Raw genomic sequence first — 22,706 nt, 5'->3', positions numbered from 1 at the left:
GATCTACTTGGACAACTGCATAATTTTAGTTGTCCAATTTGACTAATTAGGTTGAAATGCCAGTAATCGAATTCGTGAAATGTGTCCTTGCTTTAATTCTAATTTAATTTTGGAAATGTTTTTGTTCCATAGTTTTTATTCTAATCTAATTTCCGGTTTTCCCGTAAATGCTGTAGACGAACTGTATAGCTCGAAACGAGTAAATCTTGCGGTACAGACATTTGTTATTCTCGTACTCGGAACGATGATTTGATATGAAATGAAGTTGATTCAATGTCCAAGTTTTCGTGAACTCAGCAATTCAAATATCATTTGGAAAAAAAGTGTAACTATATTCCTAATTTTAATCTAGTTTAGAAAATACTGTTTAGCTATAATTCTGATTTTACCCTTAATTTAGAAACAACAGTATAGCTATATATATCTGATAACTGATTGTACCCTAATTTGAAAAATCTGAAAAGTTCTAGTTGTTTAAGTCGAGGTCCACAAGAATCGTAAAATTTCACTTTGCCGCTCGTAAATGATATTGACGCCCCATGCTCAACTCGCAACCCGCTATGAATTGAAACAATAACCTGTGTCGATGACGAGGGAATTGTGACGTAACATCCATAAATGGGTCACCTCTCTTGATAAGTGTGATCGGTGTTTGGGATCAAATCACTACCATCTCGAGTCATTGCGCATTTTGAATTCAGTCGAGTCAAGTCAATCGATTTTTAAAGGTGACTCAAGTCAAGTCCAGTCACGAAATCTGCCATTTATTTGGAATAGAGGGACGAATATAGAGTTAAATAATGAACATGCAAAAATGGCTTCGTACACATCTGTGAGATGCAATTTAAGCCTGAGCCAATGGTTGACGAGTAAAATAAACTTATTAACCTGATTATAATCCGATTCAAATCATACACTGGGTTTGATTAAAGGGGCACTGCGCTCTAAAAATGATGTGCTCTGAAATTGAATGGCTAAACGAAAATAATTTTTTGGTAGCAGCCATTTTCTTCAGAACACTACCGTAATGGAGCTGCAATATATTTAAATTTCTACGGGACCTTCGCGCTCCAGCTGTCGCGGAAGCGCGTCATCATATCTTCACCGTTGTACTTGCTCGACAAGATTAGGCAATCACTTGAAGAACGAACTTTAGATAGTTGTCAGCCCACCATCATACTGATTAGTAGGGCGATTTTTTTTTGACATGTCAAAAAAAGTCAAAATAAGGTCAAAATTTTAGCGTTAGGTCAAAAAATGTCAAAATTGACTGAATTTTTCGCAACCTGCATTTTATTTGTATCGTAGATTTTCCGCAATCGGTGAACTTATCGTTTGACATTTTACAGTTTGTAGCCTACTTTATAGGCCTACCGTGGCAGACGGCTCATTTTGTCTGCTCATTGTGAATCATAAACAGTCAAATGAAACAAATAGGTTGACACGGTGTTATGCTCAACGTACCGCAATATTCTAAGTGAAGCTAGACTGCGTGGACATTGCATGGTTCTTACAAAAATTGAGATGTACACCATTGTCAGAATGAAGCAACACGGTGTGTCACCAGCAGTGTACGCACGGTCGCACGCACAACTTCAGTGTTGCCAGCCAATAGCTGCTACAGTTGAACGTTCTTTCTCCATTCTTCTTGATGTTGTTGTTTGTATATTCATGGTGTTTGTCGACTACAATGGTCATTTACACCAGGCCGATATTCCTTATTTTCGATTCCGCATCCGTCGAGTATCTGCCGATTTGTAGCACGGCCCACTTCTATGCTTTTTGTAAGACACCGCTTACGCGGATGAGATGGCGAGGAGGAACCTAGATAAACCTTCAACACTTGGGTGGAATTCTGTAGTCGACCTCGGTCGGACCAGAACCTAAAACCCATTGGTGTTGTAGCTGTGGATTATCCCACTACGCTATCTCGCCACAACTTCATCCTTGGCAAGCTACTTAGTAAAGACAGACACTTTTTACCCGTGAATCAGGGATATCTAGAACTAGATATCTAGATATCCCTGCCGAGAATGCAGGAAAGTATCTTTCGTTGTACTACAACAAATTTTAATTATTTTCACCGTAGTACTTCATGTACTGGAATTCATCATAGGGCTAAATTTTGTTAAAATAATATTTCGCCATGTAAAAATTTGTCAGTTTTTGAGTCAAACAAGTTTTTCAGGGAAAACTACTTCGTAAAGGACAGACAATCCAAACCAGAAATGAGGATAAGTAGTAAAATTCCAACATTTTTTGGGAAACCACCTAATTTGCATACGTTAGGTCAAAATTTAGTCAAAATTTAGTTTTTTAAGGTCAAAAAATGTCAAAATTTAGATTTTTTAGGTCAAAATCTTTCGTTTTTTAGGTAAAAAAAAAATCGCCCTACTGATTAGTGATGATCATGTTTTATGCGTAAGAATAGGACATGATCTATTTCTTATCTGAAGAAATATAATACACTTGGTCCAATTTAGACATAAATCTGACTGAACTTAACATCATCTGTTGAGAGCCGTATCTAAACCACCTTGGCGTGTAAGACATATTTCCTTCATAACATCGGCTGACAACTACACATTCTGCGTGACTGCCTAATCGCGTCGAGCAAGTGCAACGGTGAAAACATCGTGCCATGTAACGGGTTAAGAAATGAAGCGCAGCCGCGCCAGCTGGAGCGTGAAGGTCCTATGGAAATTTCAATACATTGCAGCTTCATTACGGTGGCGTTCTGAAGGAAATGACTGCGGCCAATTTTTCTTTCCTTTTGCCCTTCAATTTGAGACCACATTATTTTTAGAGCGCAGTGCCCCTTTAAGGCGGGTACCGACCACTATCAGCATTCTATAAAAAATGGATATATACTGTGCCATTAGGTTACTATACTACTAGTTTGCGAGCTCCGATCACTTTGTTTGCGGTCAATTTATTAATGATAGAACAATGGAGGCTCAGTAAAACACAAAATCATTGAGTGTTTGAGTCACAACTTCTTTATTATGAAAACTATTGCTTTCAAAAGTATCTATAAATTACTAATAATAACTAAAATAGGATTTTTATGTACCACCAATCCCTGTTATTAGTAACGATATTTATAAGATTGGACATAATTTGTAAATTCCAATTCAGTTGCATATTGAAAGAAAATCGCAATATGCATCTTCGCGATGCAGTCACAAACTGATGCAGTTTTTGGAATTATGCCGTGATACTGTGACCGAGTAAATACATCGTCAGCTTTCGCTTAATTGTAAAATTGGTTTAAATATAACCAAACGCTGCTTCCCACTTGACCAAATAAAAAATATTTGTAGCGTAGCTCAGCTGCTCGGGTCGAACAAATGATTAAGAAAGAATGCAAGTCCTAGTCCTTGCATACTTGAGTAATTGCATGTAGACAAGGCATATGCTATTTGGCTACTTCATAAATTTTGTTTCTGACCAATGCTCATTAGTAGCGAGAGTGTGTGTGCTTGTGACCGTTTATGATTCACAATGAGCAGACAATGTGCCGTCTGCAAAAGTAGGTCTATAAAATAGGCTACAAGCAGTAAAATATGAAATGATCTACGATACAAAATGCAGAGTTCAAAAAAATTATGATTTTGTGAACAATTTTTGACCTAACGCTTCAATTTTGACTTTTCTTGACATGTCAAAAAAATCGCCCTACTAATCATCTTTTCTTCAATAACAGTGCTTGACTATATCATAATAATCATACGATCATTTGATATAACCTATTGTGAATGAGACAATCATGGTGCAGATTGTGTGTCCAAATGTAGAGAAACATTCAGTGAAGATGATGGAAGAATTACATCGGATGAAGCAAGAAAACGATCATTGTGATTTCATAATTCAAGTAGGAGATAATGTCTATTACACTCACAGAAATGTATTGTCGGCTGGTTGTGCTTATTTCAAAGCCATGTTAAAGCACGACACTAAAGAGAGTCGTGAAGGAAAAGTTGTTTTGAAAGAGGTCGATTCTCATTGTGTGAAAAACTGCATCAATTTCATATATTCAGGCAAATTTGAGATCGCTGATGAAAAAATGAATGATCTTCTTCATGTCGCAATCATGATGCAGTTGGAAGACGTGAAACAGGCACTATCTGATGTTTTGGAGAAATCAGTTAATGTAGAGAATTACTTTTCCACAAGAAATGTCGCCGATATGTATGGACTGGATGCCGTCTCTACGCGATGCAGAGCATTTTTTCTTGAAAATATCATGGAAATATCAAACCAACCGGATTTTGGAAAGGTTGAAAAAACGAACATCCTCAATTTTGTGAAGTTAGAACAATTTAAGTTATGTGAAGAAGAAAAACTAACGGTATTTTTCAATTGGGTCGAGAAAAATAGCAAAAATCAGGAACATTTGCGTGAATTTCTTGAAACAATCAAGTTTGATGAAGTCTCTCCTGCGTTTTTAGAACACGTTTTGGAAACAAACCTAATCATCAGTAACGACTTAGGACTGTACAAGTTAATCAATGGACATCTTTTGAAGGCTTCAAAAGCATCACAGAAAACAAACGAAGAAATTGACAAAGATGAATTGATAATCCTTTTTGATGATAACGCACATTGTATCCGATCCTTCAATCCAGTAACTGAGAATGTAGAGAAGTTTCATGATGAGAATTTTACGAATTTAACAGATTTCTCGGCGATTTCTTCGGACTCATATATCTACGTTTTATGTAAAAATAAATCAGTTCATCGACTCAATTTTCAGAGAAAAAATTCAAAATGGGAAAGGATGAACGATATGATTTGTGACCATGGATGGCGTCCTCGCTCAGTTACTTTGTCAGGATCGATATTTATTGTTGGAGGAAGCACTATAGCAACAAATGATGTGGAAATGTTCACTTCCCTCGCGAATCAATGGATTCAATTACAAGATAAACCTACAGCGATTCGTTCAGCAAGTCTCGTATCATTGAATGATTCCATCTATTGTATCGGAGGTATAGGCCGAAATGGTTTCGCAGTTTCATCATTCTGCAGATTCACTCCATCCTCATCAGAGTGGGTTGATCTCGACCCAATGAGATATCCTATTTATGAGAGTGGTGTTGTTGCAGTTGATCAGAAGATATTTGTGATCGGTGGCAGGAGAGGAATAACGGAATTTGAAAAAGTAGAATGTTACGATGTTTCTTCGGCTCAGTGGACTTCAATAGCTTCTATGAATGCTTGTCATGGCCGAGTTTATGCTTATCACATTGACAAGTGGATTTTTGCTGTAGCAGATTTTAAAACCTCCAATGCAATTGAAAAGTATGATACATCGCAAGACAAATGGACTATAGTTAAGCCAAAATTGGATCAATGTTGTCGAATTTACACATCCGTATTTGTGAAGAGATAGATTGCACTCACCTGAGCAGACTTGTTCAAATTACTGGATTTTCAAAATGCAACTCAACCTAGAACTAGAACCACTCACTTTTCAAAACTGGCTACTAGAAATACAATTGACATGCTTTAAAAATCCGTAACTGGCAAATAAAAACAACTTAGTAGTTTCAATTCTGAAGCAACTGCAGTACTGATAATGTGAATTACTGAATTGGAAATGAGCTCGAAAATATCGGGGATAGAATCGGCGTTTAAGAAGAATTTTGTTAATAGTTTGAAATGTAACGGTTTTCATCCCACTCATGACTATGCCACTGTTGGTATTCACACTAATATCAACGCTACAACTATTCGCTTTCAAAATCGGTAATTAGAACTAGTCTTGACCGTCGAAGTGACTCCATTAGTAGTTTGTACAAGTCTGCAGCTTCGACATGAATGAATGTAAAGTTTCTCACATTTGATATTTTCAATTCCTCAATCCATATCCATCATAAATCCATTGAAAATTGTGCATTTTTATTTCAATGCGGCAGTAATTTGTCAAGTGTAAACTGCTTTTTGGTAAATTCGTATCATTTGATGAACGTAATAGCAATAGTAACCAGTAATTTTGTGGAAATATATTTCATTAATTGTGCCACAGTGCATAATCTTGCCGGTAGATTTAGTCGACGCATCCAATCATATATTTAGTTCCTTAGGCCTATTCAATATAGACATGGTCAATGATTATGATCACTTGTAGCCTACAATTGTTGCCAAAATGGTTATATGGCCAATATCAGGAGTTTGTACCTACTGCTTACTGTAGGCGGTTTAAGTTTCACACTTCTGCTAATTCAGTATGAAATAACCCACAGCATTCAATGACTCAATGCATGGAAATTTCAAATGAGTGAGAATTATCTCAATACTAGTTGAGCCGCATGCGATATACGCTTCGAGCTATTCACTCTTCAAAGTCATTGCGTTCACTGTTCAGTTTTGAGTTCAACCCACTTCTTTCAAGTCTGCTCGAGTGAAATAGAATGGTTCGCATTCATAATGTTGTAATTTTCCTTAATACAATCAGTTTTTGGCCCATTTCGCAAGTATCAGGACTAATAGACGAAATACCAATAACTTGGTGACTTTAACTATTTTTCCAAGTTACAATGAAATGTCTGTCTTGGCCGTCCTAGTTTCAAGTCATATGACTTGGTTCGAGTCGTGCACAATGAATCGATTAGGCCTACAAGTCGAGTCAATACAAAAATTGACTCGAGTCGAGTCATTTTGCGCTTTTGAAAAAATGACTCTGGTCAAGTCGAGTCACCAAAATATGGTGACTCAAGTCGGACTTGATTCGAGTCATGACTCGAGTCATTACAACCCTGGGTTACAAGTTACAAGTTCATATGCCCATCTTCTTTTATGAGAATCTTGCATAAACAATATTTTACTACATAATAAAATCTTACTTTTGATGGTTTTTGACGGATTTGGGGACACCTTGATTAAAAAAGTTATTCGTTTTTCGTTATCCACGAACAGGATACCAAATTTGTATGTATTCTCAAAATAAACCATTTCGATTCTGTTTATATGAGGCGACTATCGGCAACTTGTTATATAGGCAACGACTTTTGCTGGTACAGTAGCCAGGCTTGAACAACCTGTGGCGCATATACAATACAATTATACATTCATTGAGTTTACTATTCATAACCACTCTTCATTTTGTTACAGTTAATTGCGATCGGAAGATCATAATTTATAAAGTATCATTTAATGGTCTGGTTGTCCGATGGGAAATGGATTTGGTGATAAAAGAAGTTTCCATGACAATCTCAACCGTTATCAATCAGTTGGAATCTGACATGCATCAATTTATGAAAATTCTACCTGGGAGATAAAAGTGAGTAGGGGAGACCGGGGACAATTGTAACACTTTTCGTATTTTCCAACATTACGTGTTCTTCTCGTGGAAATTTCACTTCCAAAGTTTTATATAAAGAAGCCAACAACTCTATAGTTGATATGAAAACTAAATTGGAACTCAATCAACAATCAATCATGGAAATTTTGGGTCGCAAAAATCGCTGCTCAAATGTTACAATCGCCCCGTACCCAGGGGCAATTGTACCACCCTTACGGGGCAATTGTAACAGTGTTATTTATAACTAAACACAAACTGAATGAACAACGAAAACGTAAGCACAAATTGTAACGTTGCATGAAACTAAAGGAAGAGACGTTTGAACGCTTCCAGGCTACACCCCATCGCATTTATGGCATCTGAATGCAATATCACCCTCCGTGTCTTGTTCAAGCTTAAAGTGTACAAGAGACACATTCATTCCATCATCTCCCTACACATATTCGGCCTCTTCTACCAAGGTTCTGTTGTTCAGCGGGCATAATGGGTTGGTCATTCGGTCACCTGCGAAGGTGCGAAACCGACCTGGCTAACATATCTTGGTTGAATGGGCCGATGATAGTATAGTAAAACGAGGACGCAACATTGTGTGGCGTCAAAGCTCTAATGACATTTATCTGTGCTGCAGAAAATTAACATAAATTGTTCACATCAAATATCAAAATGTAAGTAGGCCATGATCAAAGTCAGAGGACGAGAATTAAGACATGACTATTGAAGTTCGACACACCAAAAGTCGATCAACATGAGAAAGGGTGGTTGAATCACGAAAATAACCGAACCGTCAGATTCACATCACCACTATTGTATGGCCGTTTCTACCGATGATCATGTTAGAATTGGTATCGCAAGGCAGTATCTGTTCTGGTGAACTTCTGGCTGTTGCAAGATTATTCTGCAGTAGATGAATGGTAATACCAACATATGAACAAATACATTCAGAATTGATAACATATTGTAACGGGGCAAAAGTAACAGAGTGTTACGATTGCCCCTGACACGCTCGACCATGATTACTGTCTCAGTATGGTACCTTCCCGGCGATGCAAGTCCTATTCTTTCCATCACCACGGTAGACTATAGTAACATTGTTCCAGCTACACATATTACGTTGTAACTACTTGAGGTACTATTCGTCCAGACAAATTATTCCAGACCAGAAAAACTTTACTCAAGGGTCAAAAATTTCGTTTTTTGCAAATTATTCCGGGGTTTCGCATCGTAGCTCAACGTAACTCCAGGTATAATAGGAGAGATAACTACTGCATGCGCACTTAAAATATCAAGCTGATTTCTCCATCCTACTAGCGGTGAGGTCGATTGTTACATTTGCCCCTAGTTACATTTGTCCCCGGTCTCCCCTACTGTAATTCTAAGTTTATCTTTTTAAAAAATCAATGATTTCGGATTCGATTATTTGCCATCAAGGCTATAGTGGGGTGTTTATACTCAACTCAACCGCGATCCGATAAACGATCTTATTTCAATCTGTAACAACAAGTCTCAACACATTTGGTGACTGCAAAGTTCGAATTATGAATCGTTTCTATCGCAAAGTATCGTTTTTTATCATCACAGGAAGGAATTTTCTTTCAATCAGAGTGAAACAAGTTGCAACTTTCAAGCAAGTTCACCAATTTTCATTCAAGGTAAAATTTATCTGGCTGCATACTTTCAATCCGCAATTAGGATGTAGGCTACATCGACATTCTATTCTAACCTACCGAAGTATTTAACAATTGATTACTGACATAATGATATCAGTTTTCAATTTGAGGCTACGTTGAAGCTATTACCCCAATTTGTAGGAACTGAATGAACCTTACGTGCCTGTTACTAGAACAATTGAGATATAGCTAATAGCTATCCATGCCCGTGTCTCATGTTCTCCGTGAAATCTCATTTGGAAACAGACATTCATACACGCCTCTGTATTCGTTACTAGAGACCGTGGTCGAAGCTCGCAAATTCCTGTTACATACCCGTAACTTGATTGCGAATGTTCAGTATCCTCTAAAAGAAATGCGACTTTGCTGTTTGCTGTCGTCTTTATTATACTGACAAGTGATTAATTGCACTGTCGGAAGTCGAGGAAGTTTGTTTAAAAGTCTCAGTAGCTTTCACATGTAACCTATCAGAAGTTGTAGGCTACTTTCAAACAGTTTTGTACAACAGTTGCACCATTGTTATGTATGCCCAAAGTGGACCATGAACTCCCTATTATGACACCATGCAGAAAATGCATTACAAACTTCCAAATCAACGTCACATTTGGTGTGCATTTCTCCAATAATGAACAAGGGTTTACCTTCTTGCGTTTTGGAATTGATACACATAAAGTTTTAATATACTTGGCGGGCCGGTGTTCAAGAACCTCTGCTCTATACAGTTCAAGATGATCGGGTGATCAAATGTTTACATTTACTGTTCTTATATCCAAGTTGCATTTAAGACGTAAAGCGATCAAGTCTATTTTTAATGGCTGTGCAATTATAAGATTTTCTTTCAGGCTTTGTCACCTGCCAAAAGACAAGACCTCTATATCAAGATTTTCAGGAATCGTGATGACTTCAGGTGAGTTGTGACATATCCAGATATGGATATTCATAGCACTATGCTATCTCCCGTGACATGAGCACACCAATATTTACACTCTACCTACGTTTACATCCAGCATTTACTCATTCCGAGCTGACAAAGAAATCATGCAATAAAAATTGCACACTGAGACCGCGGTAAATTGGGACGAAGGTAAAGTCTCTTAGCTGTCTCGAAAAAGTTACTGAGTATAAGAATAACTACCGTATCCGCAATTGAATGAGCCCACAGGCATAATCAAAAGTGCTCACAAAAGTTACACAAGTAAAAGTACCACCGCAAAGTTCACTCCAGTATAAGTAGTGAAGTAGAAGTAATGTTATTCCAAGCAACCCAGAAGTAGCCTGTGACTACAGGTGGAAGAAGAATGTGCTGTCTTTGAAAATTGATGAATTTTGTAAGTAGTTTTGAGAATCATTTATAAATACATAGGGTACTTGAAACCTAGAATCTGGCTGGACGGTGCAGAGAGCTGGGTTTGTGTTGGTCTACCCTAGCTTCCAATATCACAAATTATATTTATCAATCGGATCGCGGTTTCCTAATAATGTTTCGTAGACTCTGGTTGAAAACCACTGTGTTCAATTGTGATTCAGTTATGTCGAAAGCTGATTTGTTTGTAGCATTAGCATTTCCGATGGATTGCAGCAGGGTAAGATCCCTCTTCTGGTTAAGATCGCTACAGATTCGATGAATAATGTGAACTGACGCGGAGAAATTTTGAGCTTTCTTTAAAATGGTGTACCTACCATTACGAAAAATATTTAAGACCGCTGGTGTAGTTCATTGTTGTGCCATAGTTGGTATTTTTATCAAGCTAATTTAGAGTGTTCAAGTCAGTCAACTGATCTTGCAACGTTGCTCTGAGAGCTAAGTATGCACTGCTTAAGCTCTGATAGATGCTTTCTTGAAATCCCGCGACTCCAATACTGGTATTGACTGAACCCTTGAATATGTTTCGCAGATTGAGGAGAACCTGAACTGGCCCAAACCCGAGCGACGTTTCAAGGGGAGTAAGAATGTGGCAGCTCGAAGCAGCCAATCAACCGAAGAATTCGTAAAATTCAAAACCCAGACCCCCTCGCTGGGTCACAGGTTGTCACAACGACGGGATCAGACACCGACAAAATTTCGAAGTTGCCAAGGATGAACTTGTTACAAAAAGCCCCAAATTAAACACTAACAGTTGACCCAAAAAGGCAGAGACCGTCCAGACAGACTTGGGCAACTACATAATTTTAGTTGTATAATTAGACTAATTAGATTGAAATGCCAGAAATCTAATTTGTGAAATGTTTCCTTGCTCTAACTCTACTTTAATTTGGGAAATGTTTCTATGCTCCAGTTTTAATTCTAATCTAATTTCTTGTTTTCGCGTAAATGCTGCGGAGGAACTGTATATCTCGAAACGAGCTAAGCTTGTGGTACGGACCTTTGCCATTCTCGTGCTCGATGAGAAGAAACCGATTTGATATGAGCAGCTTGGCCTAAACCTGCCATATTACTGCCGCTTAGATGGAAATTAGGCTGCAGCCAATGATAGTAATGAATAATGATATAGATAAAATTGGAAATCATTTTTAAATTCAATTCACTTGCACAGAGCATGAAAATCGCAATATTCATCTTTGTGATGCAGTCACAAATTGATACAATTTTTGTAATTATGCTATGATACTGGGACTGAGTAAATACATCGTCTGGTTTAGTTAAATTGTAAAATTGATGTAAATATAACCGAATGCTGCTTCCCACTTGACAAAATTGAAAATATTTGTAGTGTAGCTCAGCTGCATGGGTCGAACACTTGATTAAGAAAGACTGCAAGTCCTAGTCCTTGAATACTTGACTAAGGGCATGTAGACTAGACACATGCTAATTGACTACTTCATAAATTTCGTTTCTGACCAATGCTTAGTAGTGGGGCGTTTTTTTTGTTACCTAAAAAGAAAATTTTGACCTAAAAAATTATAATTTTGACTTTTTTTGAATTGAACAAACTGAATTTTTACCAACATTTGAACTAATGAATGAAAATTAGGTGTTTTCCCACATAATGTAAATTGTAACAATTATCTTCATTTCTGGTTGGAACTGGCTGTCCTAACGAAGGTTGGCCTGAGAAAAATGTTTTTGGCTTAGATACAGGCAACTTTTTACTTCAACAAAAAAAAATATTTCAATGAAATCTGGCCCTATGAAGAATTCCAGTGGTTACATTCTGTATTATGATAGAAATAATTAAAATTCTTTGTAGTACAACGGGAGATACTTTCCTATATTCTTGAATAGAAAGTGCATGTCCTTACTAAGAAACTTGCCAAGGCCGTTCAACAGCAGCAGTTTTTGGCTGACAACACTCAAGTTGTGCGTACGCTGCTGGTGACACACCGTGTTACTTCATTCTAACAATGTTGTCTACATCACAATTTTTCATTATGCGTTTCTCAATATAAGGATGATGCAATGCCCAAGAAGTCTTTCTTCAGTTAGACAGTGGTTCCAAACCTTTTTCGATCCATCGCCCCCTTTTCAAGGTCAACGCCAATCATCGCCCCCCAAATTTTGTGTACCCAAAATTGGGCATACAAACTGTAATCACCGGCGGGTTGACTAAAAAAAAAGGTCAAATTGTCGACTCGAATTGTGCTGGTTTGACGCGTCATCGCCCCCCTATCGCCCCCTTCGCTGTTTTCGCCCCCCGTCGCCCCCTTTGTCCATTTACGCCCCCCTGTCGCCCCTTCATCATTTTCGCCCTCCTAGACCGCCAAATCGCCCCCTGGTGGGCGATATCGCCCACGTTGGCAACCACTGAGTTAGGATATTGCGGCACATTGACCATAATACCATGTCTACCTATTTTTTTTCATTTGACCGTTTATGATTCACAATGAGCAGACGATTAGCCGTTTACAATTGTAGGCCTACCGACAATTTCAATACAAACGAAATGCAGACGTCAAAAAAAAGTTCACAATTTTTGACATAACGCTTCCATTTTGACTCTTCTTGACATGTGAAAAAAATTCGCCCTACTAATCATCTTTACTTCAATAACAGTGCCTGACTATATCATAATAATCATAGGATCATTCTATATAGCATATTGTGGATGATTGAAAATCATGGTGCATATTGTGTGTCCAAATGTGGAGAACCATTCAATGAAGATGATGGAAGAATTACATCGAATGAAGCAAGAGAACGATCATTGTGATTTCACAATTCAAGTAGGAGATGATGTCTATTACACTCACAGAAATGTATTGTCGGCCGGTTGTGATTATTTCAAAGCGATGTTAAAGCACGACACCAAAGAAAGTCGTGAAGGAATAGTTGTTTTGAAAGAGGTTGATTCTATGTGTGTGAAAAGCTGCATCGACTTCATATATTCGGGTAAATTTGAGATTCTTGATGAAAAGATGAATGATCTTTTACATGTCGCAGTCATGATGCAGTTGGATGACGTGAAACAGGCAGTATCTGACATTTTGGAGGGATCAGTTAATGTGGAGAATTACTTTTCCACAACAAATGTCGCCGATATGTATGGACTGGATGCCGTCTCTACGCGATGTAGAGCATTTTTACATGAAAATATCATGGAAATATCAAACCAACCTGAATTTGGAAATACTGAAAAAACTAACATCCTCAATTATGTGAAGTCTGAAAAATCTAAGTTATGTGAAGAAGACAAACTAACATTGTTGTTCAATTGGGTTGAAAAAAATGGGGAAAATCAGGAACATTTGCACAAGTGTCTGGAAGCGGTCAAGTTTGATAAAGTCTCTCCTGCATTTTTAGAGCGTCTTTTGAAATCAAACCAAATTATCAGAAACGACTTCGGATTGTACAAGTTGATCACAAGACATCTTTTAGAAGCTCCAAAAGAATCGCACAAAAAGTATGAAGAAATTGGCGATGATGAATTGATACTTCTTTTTGATGATGAGGCAGATTGTATCCGATCCTTCAATCCAGTAACTGAGAAAGTAGAGAAGTTTCACGATGAGAAGTTTACGAATTTAAAACATTTCTCAGCGATTTCTCTAGACTCACATATCTACGCTTTATGTAAGAATAAATCAGTTCATCGACTCAATTTTCAGAGCAAAAATTCAAAATGGGAAAAGATGAAAAATATGATTTGTGACCATGGATACTATCCTCGCTCAGTTTCTTTGTCGGGATCAATTTTTATTGTTGGAGGAAGTTATACTAAAGCAACAAGTGTTGTGGAAATATTTACTTCCCCCCTGAATAAATGGATTCAACTAGAAGACAAACCTACAGCGATATGTGATGCAGGCCTCGTATCATTGAATGATTCCATCTATTGTATCGGAGGTGAAGGACCAGGTGGTGTCATAGTTTCTTCATTCTGCAGATTCACTCCATCCTCATCAGAGTGGGTTGATCTCGACCCAATGAGATATCCTATTTGTGTGAGTGGTGTTGTTGCAGTTGATCAAAAGATTTTTGTGATCGGTGGCTGGAGAGGAATAAATTATGTCGACAACGTAGAATGTTACGATGTTGCTTCAGCTCAGTGGACTTCATTATCTTCTATGAATGATTGTCATTATCGAGTTTCTGCATATCACATTGACAAGTGCATTTTTGCAGTAACAGATGGAAAAACTTCTGATGCAATTGAAAAGTATGATATATCGCAAGACAAATGGACTATAGGGAAGCCAAAGGTCGATCAATGTTTTCCAATTTACAAATCAGTATTTGTGAAGAGATAGATTGCATTCAACTGAGCAAACTTGTGCAATTACTGGATTTTCAGTTCTTAAGCAAGTGCAGTAGGGTACTTCTAATGCAAATTAGTCTGACTTGGAGACAGAATCTGTGTTTGAAGTTCGAAATGGACAGTTTTCTACCCTCAAAACCCATTTTCCGGCCACGCCATTGTTATTAGTAGTGTTGACTCCAAGCTAGCAATAGCTGCAAGAACGTCACACAACAGAACACCAGTATCACTATTCGCACCAAACTACTCATTCCAAAAATTTGCAACTGGAACTACTATTTGACCATACACCAACTGGATTAGTAGTTTCTACAAATCTGCAATTGAGACATGAATAAAAATATCAACTCATAAAGCTATATGCATCATACGGCAATTGCCTTCAAGATCGTGCATTTTTTTGTTTCAAATCGGCAGAACTTTGTATCTGTATGGTCAATTTTTCATATAAACTACTTTTCGGTAGATTCGTATCATTTGATGAATGTGATAGCAATAGTAGCCAGTAATTTTGTGGAAATATTCTTCAAGACTTGTACAAAAGTGCATAATCATGCTAGTAATTCTAGTTGATGCAGCCCATCATTTATTTACTACCTTGCCCAATATAGATATGGTTGTTCATTTTGACGACTTGCACAATTGATCCCACTAGGGTTATATGGCCCTTATCAGGAGTTGGGAACCTATTGTTTACAGTACGTCGTATAAGTTTTACCCTTCCAATAATTCGGTATGAAATAACCCACTGCATTCAATGATTCAATGCATGAAAATTTCAAAAAGTGTGGATGTCTTCCTTGTTGAGCCACTTTTTGAGCCAATTTACAACTTTATATTCAAGTACGAAATTAAATCGGATGTAATTTTTGTTTATCTTGTTGTCTTTATTGTGTGTCATTATTTTTTTGCTATCTATGATCAAGAAATCCGAATTTTTCCGCATGTTACTTAACAAACCACTTTGATTATGAGGCGACTATCGGCAACTAGTTATCTACCACATCTTCTTGTACGATAGCCTGGTTTGAGCAACCTGTGGTGTATATACAATACATTCATTGATGTTACTTTTCATAACCACTCTTTTCAATTTTTTACAGTGGATTGCAATCAGAAGATCATAATTTATAACGCATCATTTCATAGTCTGGTTGGCCGATGGGAAGTGGCTTTGGTGATGAAAGAAGTTTGCATGACAATCTCAATCAGTTGGAATCTGACATGCATCAATGTCTGACGATTCAATTCGAGAGATAAAAGTGAGTCATTCTGAATTCATCAATGATTTTGGATTCGATTATTTGCCATCAATGCTGAGCTGCGGTGGGGTGTTTTTGAAATGATACAATCATTCTCAATAAACTCAACTCAACCACGATTAACGACCTTATTTTGTGGTTACCATACGTTCTCGTTTAGGAAGGTTTTTACCACCTTTTTCAGGTTTTTAGAAATGTCCTTCGAGGACGGATATATGCCCTCCCTTTGGGCAATCGGTCCTCATTTACAGCTTTTACAGCTAGGTTAATGGACAGATTCAACGGAAATCTGCATAAATGACGTGAAATTGGCAATACGAACGTTCGTGGGGCCAATTCGGGATTTAAATGATAGTGGTTACTTTTTTTAGTGATACCACAAAATTCAAATAAAAAGTGGGTAAATCAGGAGTCGAGTAAAAATGATGAACTCTTTTTTTGTAGTGAACTCAACATAATTTCCGGTGAATATTGCAAAATCGGCTGCTTTCAGTTTTGTTCAACTAACTTGAAATGATTTGGTAGAAGTGTCCTCTTTCCCGATTTCGAAATATAGTAATCCTACCTTATTTACATCTGTAGCAACAAGTCTGAACACATTGGTGACTGTAAAGTTCAAATTTTAATCGTTTCCAACCTGACGCATCCTTTCCTTATCATCACAGGCAAGGATTTTCTTGCAATAAGAGTCAAGCAAGCTGCAACTTTCAAGCAATTTACAAATTGTCATGTAAGGTGAGTTTTATCTGGCTGCGTTTTTTCAAGTCACAATTAGGACAGACATCAACATTCAATTCGCACCTATGGAAGAATTTAGGAGTTGATTAGTAAAGTTAACATAATGATATCAGTTTTCAATTTGCCCCAACGCTGAACTATTATCCCAGTTTGTAGGAACTGATTTAACGTGAATGGCTGCTAATAGAACAATTGAAGTATGGATAATAGCTTCCCTCCCCTATGCCGCATGTTCTTGAAATCCCATCTAAAACCATTCCTTCAAGCACGCCTCTGTATTCGTTAGTGATCATCAAGATTGATGTCTTTATTGGATGGTTATTGGTTAATTACACCGTTGATGTGACATTGTGCACAGGGTAGAGTCTAATGAACGAACAAATTTTTCTAAATGCTGGTACCGGTAATCTAATTTGTAAAATGCTTCTATGCTCTAATTTTATTTCTAATCTACTTTCTGGTTGGTCTGTAAATGCTACAGGAGAACTGTATAGTGCGAAACGAGCCAAGCTTGCTCTACAGACATTGGCCATCCTCGTGCAGCATGCTATACTCAAGACATGCTACTAAGAATGAACCATGATTTGATAAGTTGATTCAACATCCAAGTTTGCGCGAATTCTGTAATTCTAATCTAATTGGGACAAAGCTGTAGCTACAATAATAATTTTAATCAAATTTGGAAATAACTGTGTAGCTATAATATAATTTTACTCTAATTTGCAAAAACTTTGTAGCTGTAACTGTAATCTAATTTGGAAACGCTGAAAATTTTCCAGTTGTCCAAATCTAGTTCAAGTCTATTTTTCTGGCTGTGTAATTGTGAGATCTTCTTTCAGGCTTTCACCAGCCAAAAGACAAGATCTCGGCATCAAGATTTCCAGGAATCATGATGACATCAGGTGAGTTGCTATGAAATATTGTGACATATCCACAATTGGCAACAGTGTAAAAGATATACATAGCAAACATTCATATTGTAAATTTCAGAATGAAATCCCATAGATATTCACAGCACTTGGACAACTAGACAATTTTCAGCTTTTCTAAATTAGATTAGAATTAGAATTAGAGCTCCACAGTTTTTTTCAAATTAGATTAGAATTAGAATTAGAGCTACACAGTTTTTTTCAAATTAGATTAGAATTAGAGCTACACAGCTTTTTTCAAATTAGATTAGAATTAGAATTAGAGCTACACAGCTTTTTTCAAATTAGATTAGAATTATAATTAGAGCTACTAAGCTTTTTTCAAATTAGATTAGAATTAGAATTAGAGCTACTAAGCTTTTTTCAAATTAGATTAGAATTAGAGCTACTAAGCTTTTTTCAAATTAGATTATAATTAGAATTAGAGCTACTAAGCTTTTTTCAAATTAGATTAGAATTAGAATTAGAGCTACACAGTTTTTACAAATTAGATTATAATTAGAATTACAGCTACACAGCTTTTTTCAAATTATAATTAGAATTACAGCTACATAGCTTTTTTCAAATTAGATTAGAATTATAATTAGAGCTTCTTAGTTCGCAAAAACTTGGAAATTGAATGAAATTGTATATGGGAAAGGAATACAGCCAAATTCAGTTCACATCAAATCACAGTGCGTGGTGAAAAAGGCCCTGAGGCGATAAGCGCCACATATTTTTGTTTAATAAAAACAACAACAGTGCATTCCCATAACCATGAGAATGGTTAACCTCTGTACACCAAGCTTTGCTCGATTTTTTACTATACTTTATTAAAATATTACTTCTTTTATTTACTTCTTTTATGGTAACCGTGGGCATAGCCCATGTTAGTCAGAATGACCATGTACTAACATAAAGTTTTAAAAACTAGAATGTTGTTCCCAGACTACAAGCTACTCTAGCAGGCTATTATTCGTCATAATATCTTCTATGACTGCACGATGTAGGTAAGGCGATGGCGACTTGGCACTGGATTTCCCTGCGCAAGAGGGATATTCTTGTTAACTCACTGCAATAGTGCAATATGCCTCGGACAAAGAGGCATTTTCAGGAAAACATTATTTGGATTAGAACTAGAATTAGAGAATACGGACATTTCACAAATTAGATTAGAATTAGATTACTGGCATATCGCTCTAATTTAGTGAAATTAGACAACTGGAATTATCTAGTTGGAATTATCTAGTTGTCCAATTCTGCTGGTGACATGAGCACACCAATATTTACACTCTCTACCTATGTCTACACCCAATATTTTCTTATTCCTAGCTGACAAAGAAATCATGCAATAAATATTGCACACCGAGACCAGTAAATTTGGATGGAGGTAAAGTTTCTTGGCTGTCTCGGAAAAGTTTCTAAGAATAAGAACAACAATCTGTGATTGCATGAGCCCGTATGCATGATCAGAAGTGGTCGGAAATCTACTCCAAGTAAAAGTAACAATGCAAAGTTCACTCCAGTACGAGTAAAAGTATCGCTTTTCCAATAGGGTTACCATTACCATTTTTTAGAAATCTCAAATGAGGTCACTTTATCAAAATTTTCAGACTTACAATGCAGGAGAAACATCCGGAAAAAATGGTAATTTATGTCTTGATTTGATGGTTGCTTGACTAAAAAAAGGTCATCACTTTGGTTCGACACTCGTTTTACACACTTTTTACTTAAAATTAGTGGTGTTGACTTGTAAAAAAGGTCTTCACTTTCGATCAAACCATGAATTTTCTATTTAGCGTACTTTTATGCTCGTTTTAACTTGAATCTATCCATTATCTAGGCTGTAATTAGAGCCCGACCGATTATCGGCTGGCCGATAATATCGAGTCGATATCACGCTTGGAGAGAAATATCGGTATCGGCCGTTGAAGGTAAAAAAATATCGGCCATTTTCGTGACGTCACAGCACGGTGTCAGGGAGTCAGAGAAGTCGATAGAAGACGTGAGGACGGTAAATTATAAAAAATAAATGGCCAAGCTGCACATAGTCCATACTCCATACAGGCAGTAGGCGTGCCTATCTGAAAAATATTATGGAATACTAACCACCGTTATGCCCCACTGACTTTGTGGGAATCCCCCTGCAGTAATCGATCACCAAAGACAGAGAGCAGCTGGGTGGATAGTTGTCTGCAGAAGATTTCAATCAGTAGAAGAAATGAGAACATCAATCATGCTGGACTGACCCTCGTGATGATAGAGAAAAGCGTCTCGTCGAAACATTTCTCGGAAGATAGTGCTATTGGTTCGGTACCAACAGAGCTACCAGTAATGTATGAAGTCGTCTGACTGAGGCCTTCGGGGCCACCATGATTGGAAATATGCGAGCATAGAGGGCAAGAAAATCAAGCAAACGTGGAGTAAAGCCAATAATTGATACGAAAATTTTTAATTCCATGATGACATAGGCCAATTCTGACAAAAGAGCGTAAAATATAGACCAATTGATTGTTTGAATGCTAGTCATGGTCAAGGCACAACGGGGATTGGTGGAACAGTTGCAGACGTGGACAATTTCAGTCGTTTTGCACATTCTCTTCAGCTATTTGTTAATGATGTGCTGAAGGCTCCAGGTGCACTGCCAGAAGAATATCAATAATAATATCAATATTTGGTGAAACCATTGAAGGAAAGATCCCAGGGCGCGGTGGAACCGAAATGAAGAAAGATTTCCAATTCTTGCTGTGCCACTAACTATGGTACCAAGTGAAAGACTGCTCACTATGATTAGTACTATATACATCATTTATGGAAGACCACAGAAGTTCATTCCTTGGAGAAAGAGCCGAGAAATTGTGCTTTGTGAACTGTAATCTGCAACTGCTGGATTGGTGCTTTTGATATATTTTTATAGCCCCTAGATCATTTATTTCATGTTCAAGCATATCAATGGCTGTAAAGCTGTTGAAATAAATGTTCTTGAGTTGTTAAAATTGGGCCTTGAGCTAGATTCCATATCTTTTGAATATCGGCTGAATATATCGAGGTTATCGGTGGAGGTGCTGAATATCGGTCTTATCGGTATCGGCTCAAAAATCCAATATCGGTCGGGCTCTAGCTGTAATAGCTGTAAAAGACGACGAATTACCAAAAAGGAGGACATTTAGGCGTCCTCGGAGGACATTTTCAAAAACCTGAGAAAAGGAGGATGTATGGTAACCCGATTTTCCAACCCAGAAGTAGCCTACTTCAAGGAAAAAAGGAATTTGCTGTCTTTGAAAACTACTGAATTATGTAAGTAGTTTTGATTTGATAATCAGTCATAAATACACTCTGGAAACCTGGAATCTGACTGGATGGTGTTAAGATCTGTGTTTGCGTTGGTCGACCCTAGCTTCCGATGTCACAAATTATATTTATCAATCAGTTCACGGTTGCCTAGTAATGTTTCGTAGACCCCGGTTGAAAAGCAATGTGTTCAATCAGGATCCGGTTATGTTGAAAGCTGATTGGTTGGTTGCATTAGCATTTCCAATGGATTTATGCATGGTTACATGTTACATCCCTCTTCCGATTAGGATTGCTACGGATTCGATATATTATGTGAACCGAGGTGGACAAGTTTTGAGCATTCTTTAAAATGGCTTACCATTACGAAAAAGATTGAAAAAGATTGTAGTTCATTATTATGCCATAGTTGGTATTAATTTCACATCAATGTAGAGTGTTCAAGAAATTCAGATGATATTGTAACGCTGCTTTAAAAGCGAACTAATTGCTGGAAGATGCTTTCTTGAAATCCCGAGATTTAAAAATACCTTAATATCCTGTGATTCCAATGCTAGTATCGACTGACTCATTAATATTTTTTTTCAGATCGAGTGGGCCGTGAAGCAGCGCATACCCGGCAAGGTTTCATGCGGAGTAAGAATATGGTGGCTTGAAGCAACCAAACGAAGAATTCCAGCCCCATCACTGACCCAACTCCAGCCCCATCACTGGATCACAGGTTCTCACAGAAGCATACATCGACAAAATTTCACATTTGTCATGAATTCGTTACGAAAAGCGCCTCCTTCAATTTGGCGACATCTAGTGACCAGGCGAAGCGCTTTGCAGGCACCAAGTAACAATCCATGTCGGACCAGGGTTGTAATGACTCGACTCGAGTCCGACTCAAGTCACGATTTTCTGATTTATTCAAAATACGGAAATGACTCGACTCGACTCGAGTCAATCTGTGTATTGACTCGACTTGGACTTGAGTCATTGCGCATGACTCGAACCAAGTCATTGACTCGAGACTCAGACGGCCAAGACCTACATTTCATTGTAATTCCGAAGCCAACACACTATTGGGATTTCGTCTGTTGGTACTGGTACTTGAAAATGCGACCATAAACTGCTAAAAGTGAGGAAAATTGGTATATTATAAATGGGAACCATTCGATATCACCAAACAGAGTTATAAAAAGTGGGTTTACCAAGACTCCAACTAGAAACTGAGCAGTCAACACAATGTCTTGGACCCGGACTCAAGTCATAATTCCATGACTCGGACTCGGCGCTCTGCTCGCTGACTTGGACTCGGACTTGACTCGGTGGTGAATTGAAATGACTCGACTTGACTCGAGTCAAAACTATAAATGTGAGATTGACTTGTGACTCGGAGCCTTGTGACTTGGTTACAACCCTGAGTCGGACTCCAAATCAAACAGTTCACCTAAAAAATCGGAGACTGTCCAGAGTCCAGACCTACTTGGACAACTACATAATTTTAGTTGTACAATTTGACCAATTAGGTTGCAATGCAAGTAGTCGAATTCGTGAAATGTGTCCTTGCTTTAATACTAATTTAATTTCAATAATGTTTTTATGCTTTAATTTTTATTCTAATCTAACTTCCGGTTTTCCTGTAAATGCTCCAGAAGAACTGTATAGCTCGAAACGAGCTAAGGTTTGCCTTTATCGTGCTCACAACTATGACTTGCTCTGAACTTGATTCAATGTCCAAGTTATCGTGGACTCGGCAATTCGAATATAATTTGAAAAAAAAAGTAACTATATTTGTAATTTTAAAGTAGTTTGGAAAATACTGTTTAGCTATAATTCTTATTTTACCCTTCATT

General features: G+C 37.5%; 4 protein-coding genes across 12 annotated transcripts in view; all 4 read left to right on the top strand.

Moving 5' to 3' along the window:
- The window catches only part of LOC145457850 (kelch-like protein 24), a 44,463-nt gene extending 28,694 nt beyond the window's left edge, over positions 1-15,769 (top strand). Inside the window, exon 2 of the transcript XR_013921015.1 lies at positions 14,835-15,769. The gene's annotated coding sequence lies outside the window, so the exon portion shown is untranslated. The remainder of the gene's footprint in view (positions 1-14,834) is intronic.
- LOC145455441 (uncharacterized) overlaps positions 1-22,706 on the top strand; it is a 303,427-nt gene that overhangs the window by 172,218 nt on the left and 108,503 nt on the right. For 2 of the 9 annotated variants that reach the window (XR_013920357.1, XM_080333913.1), the window contains exons 3-4: positions 8,885-8,955; positions 9,816-9,880. The exons of 6 other annotated variants lie outside the window; for them this stretch is intronic. Coding sequence is in view for 2 of the 3 variants with exons in the window: in XM_080333913.1 (XP_080190039.1) it covers positions 8,885-8,955; positions 9,816-9,880 (136 nt within the window). In the remaining variant the exon portion in view is untranslated. Of the gene's footprint in view, positions 1-8,884; positions 8,956-9,815; positions 9,881-10,868; positions 12,962-22,706 lie in introns of those variants that run through there. One more of the 9 variants, XM_080333847.1, reaches the window with a different exon arrangement.
- LOC145457510 (kelch repeat and BTB domain-containing protein 12-like) lies at positions 2,601-7,116 on the top strand. Its single transcript, XM_080335756.1, has one exon. It carries the CDS (start codon positions 3,770-3,772, stop codon positions 5,393-5,395), a length of 1,626 nt encoding a protein of 541 aa, XP_080191882.1. The 5' UTR covers positions 2,601-3,769; the 3' UTR covers positions 5,396-7,116.
- LOC145458139 (kelch-like protein 8) lies at positions 13,066-14,775 on the top strand. Its single transcript, XM_080336523.1, has one exon. It carries the CDS (start codon positions 13,069-13,071, stop codon positions 14,656-14,658), a length of 1,590 nt encoding a protein of 529 aa, XP_080192649.1. The 5' UTR covers positions 13,066-13,068; the 3' UTR covers positions 14,659-14,775.

This window comes from Botryllus schlosseri, chromosome 1 (genome assembly GCF_051294905.1).
Source record: "Botryllus schlosseri isolate E-star chromosome 1, Bs_hap1, whole genome shotgun sequence".
Classification (NCBI taxonomy): Eukaryota; Metazoa; Chordata; class Ascidiacea; order Stolidobranchia; family Styelidae; genus Botryllus; species Botryllus schlosseri.
This window is presented reverse-complemented; position numbering and strand designations above follow the sequence as displayed.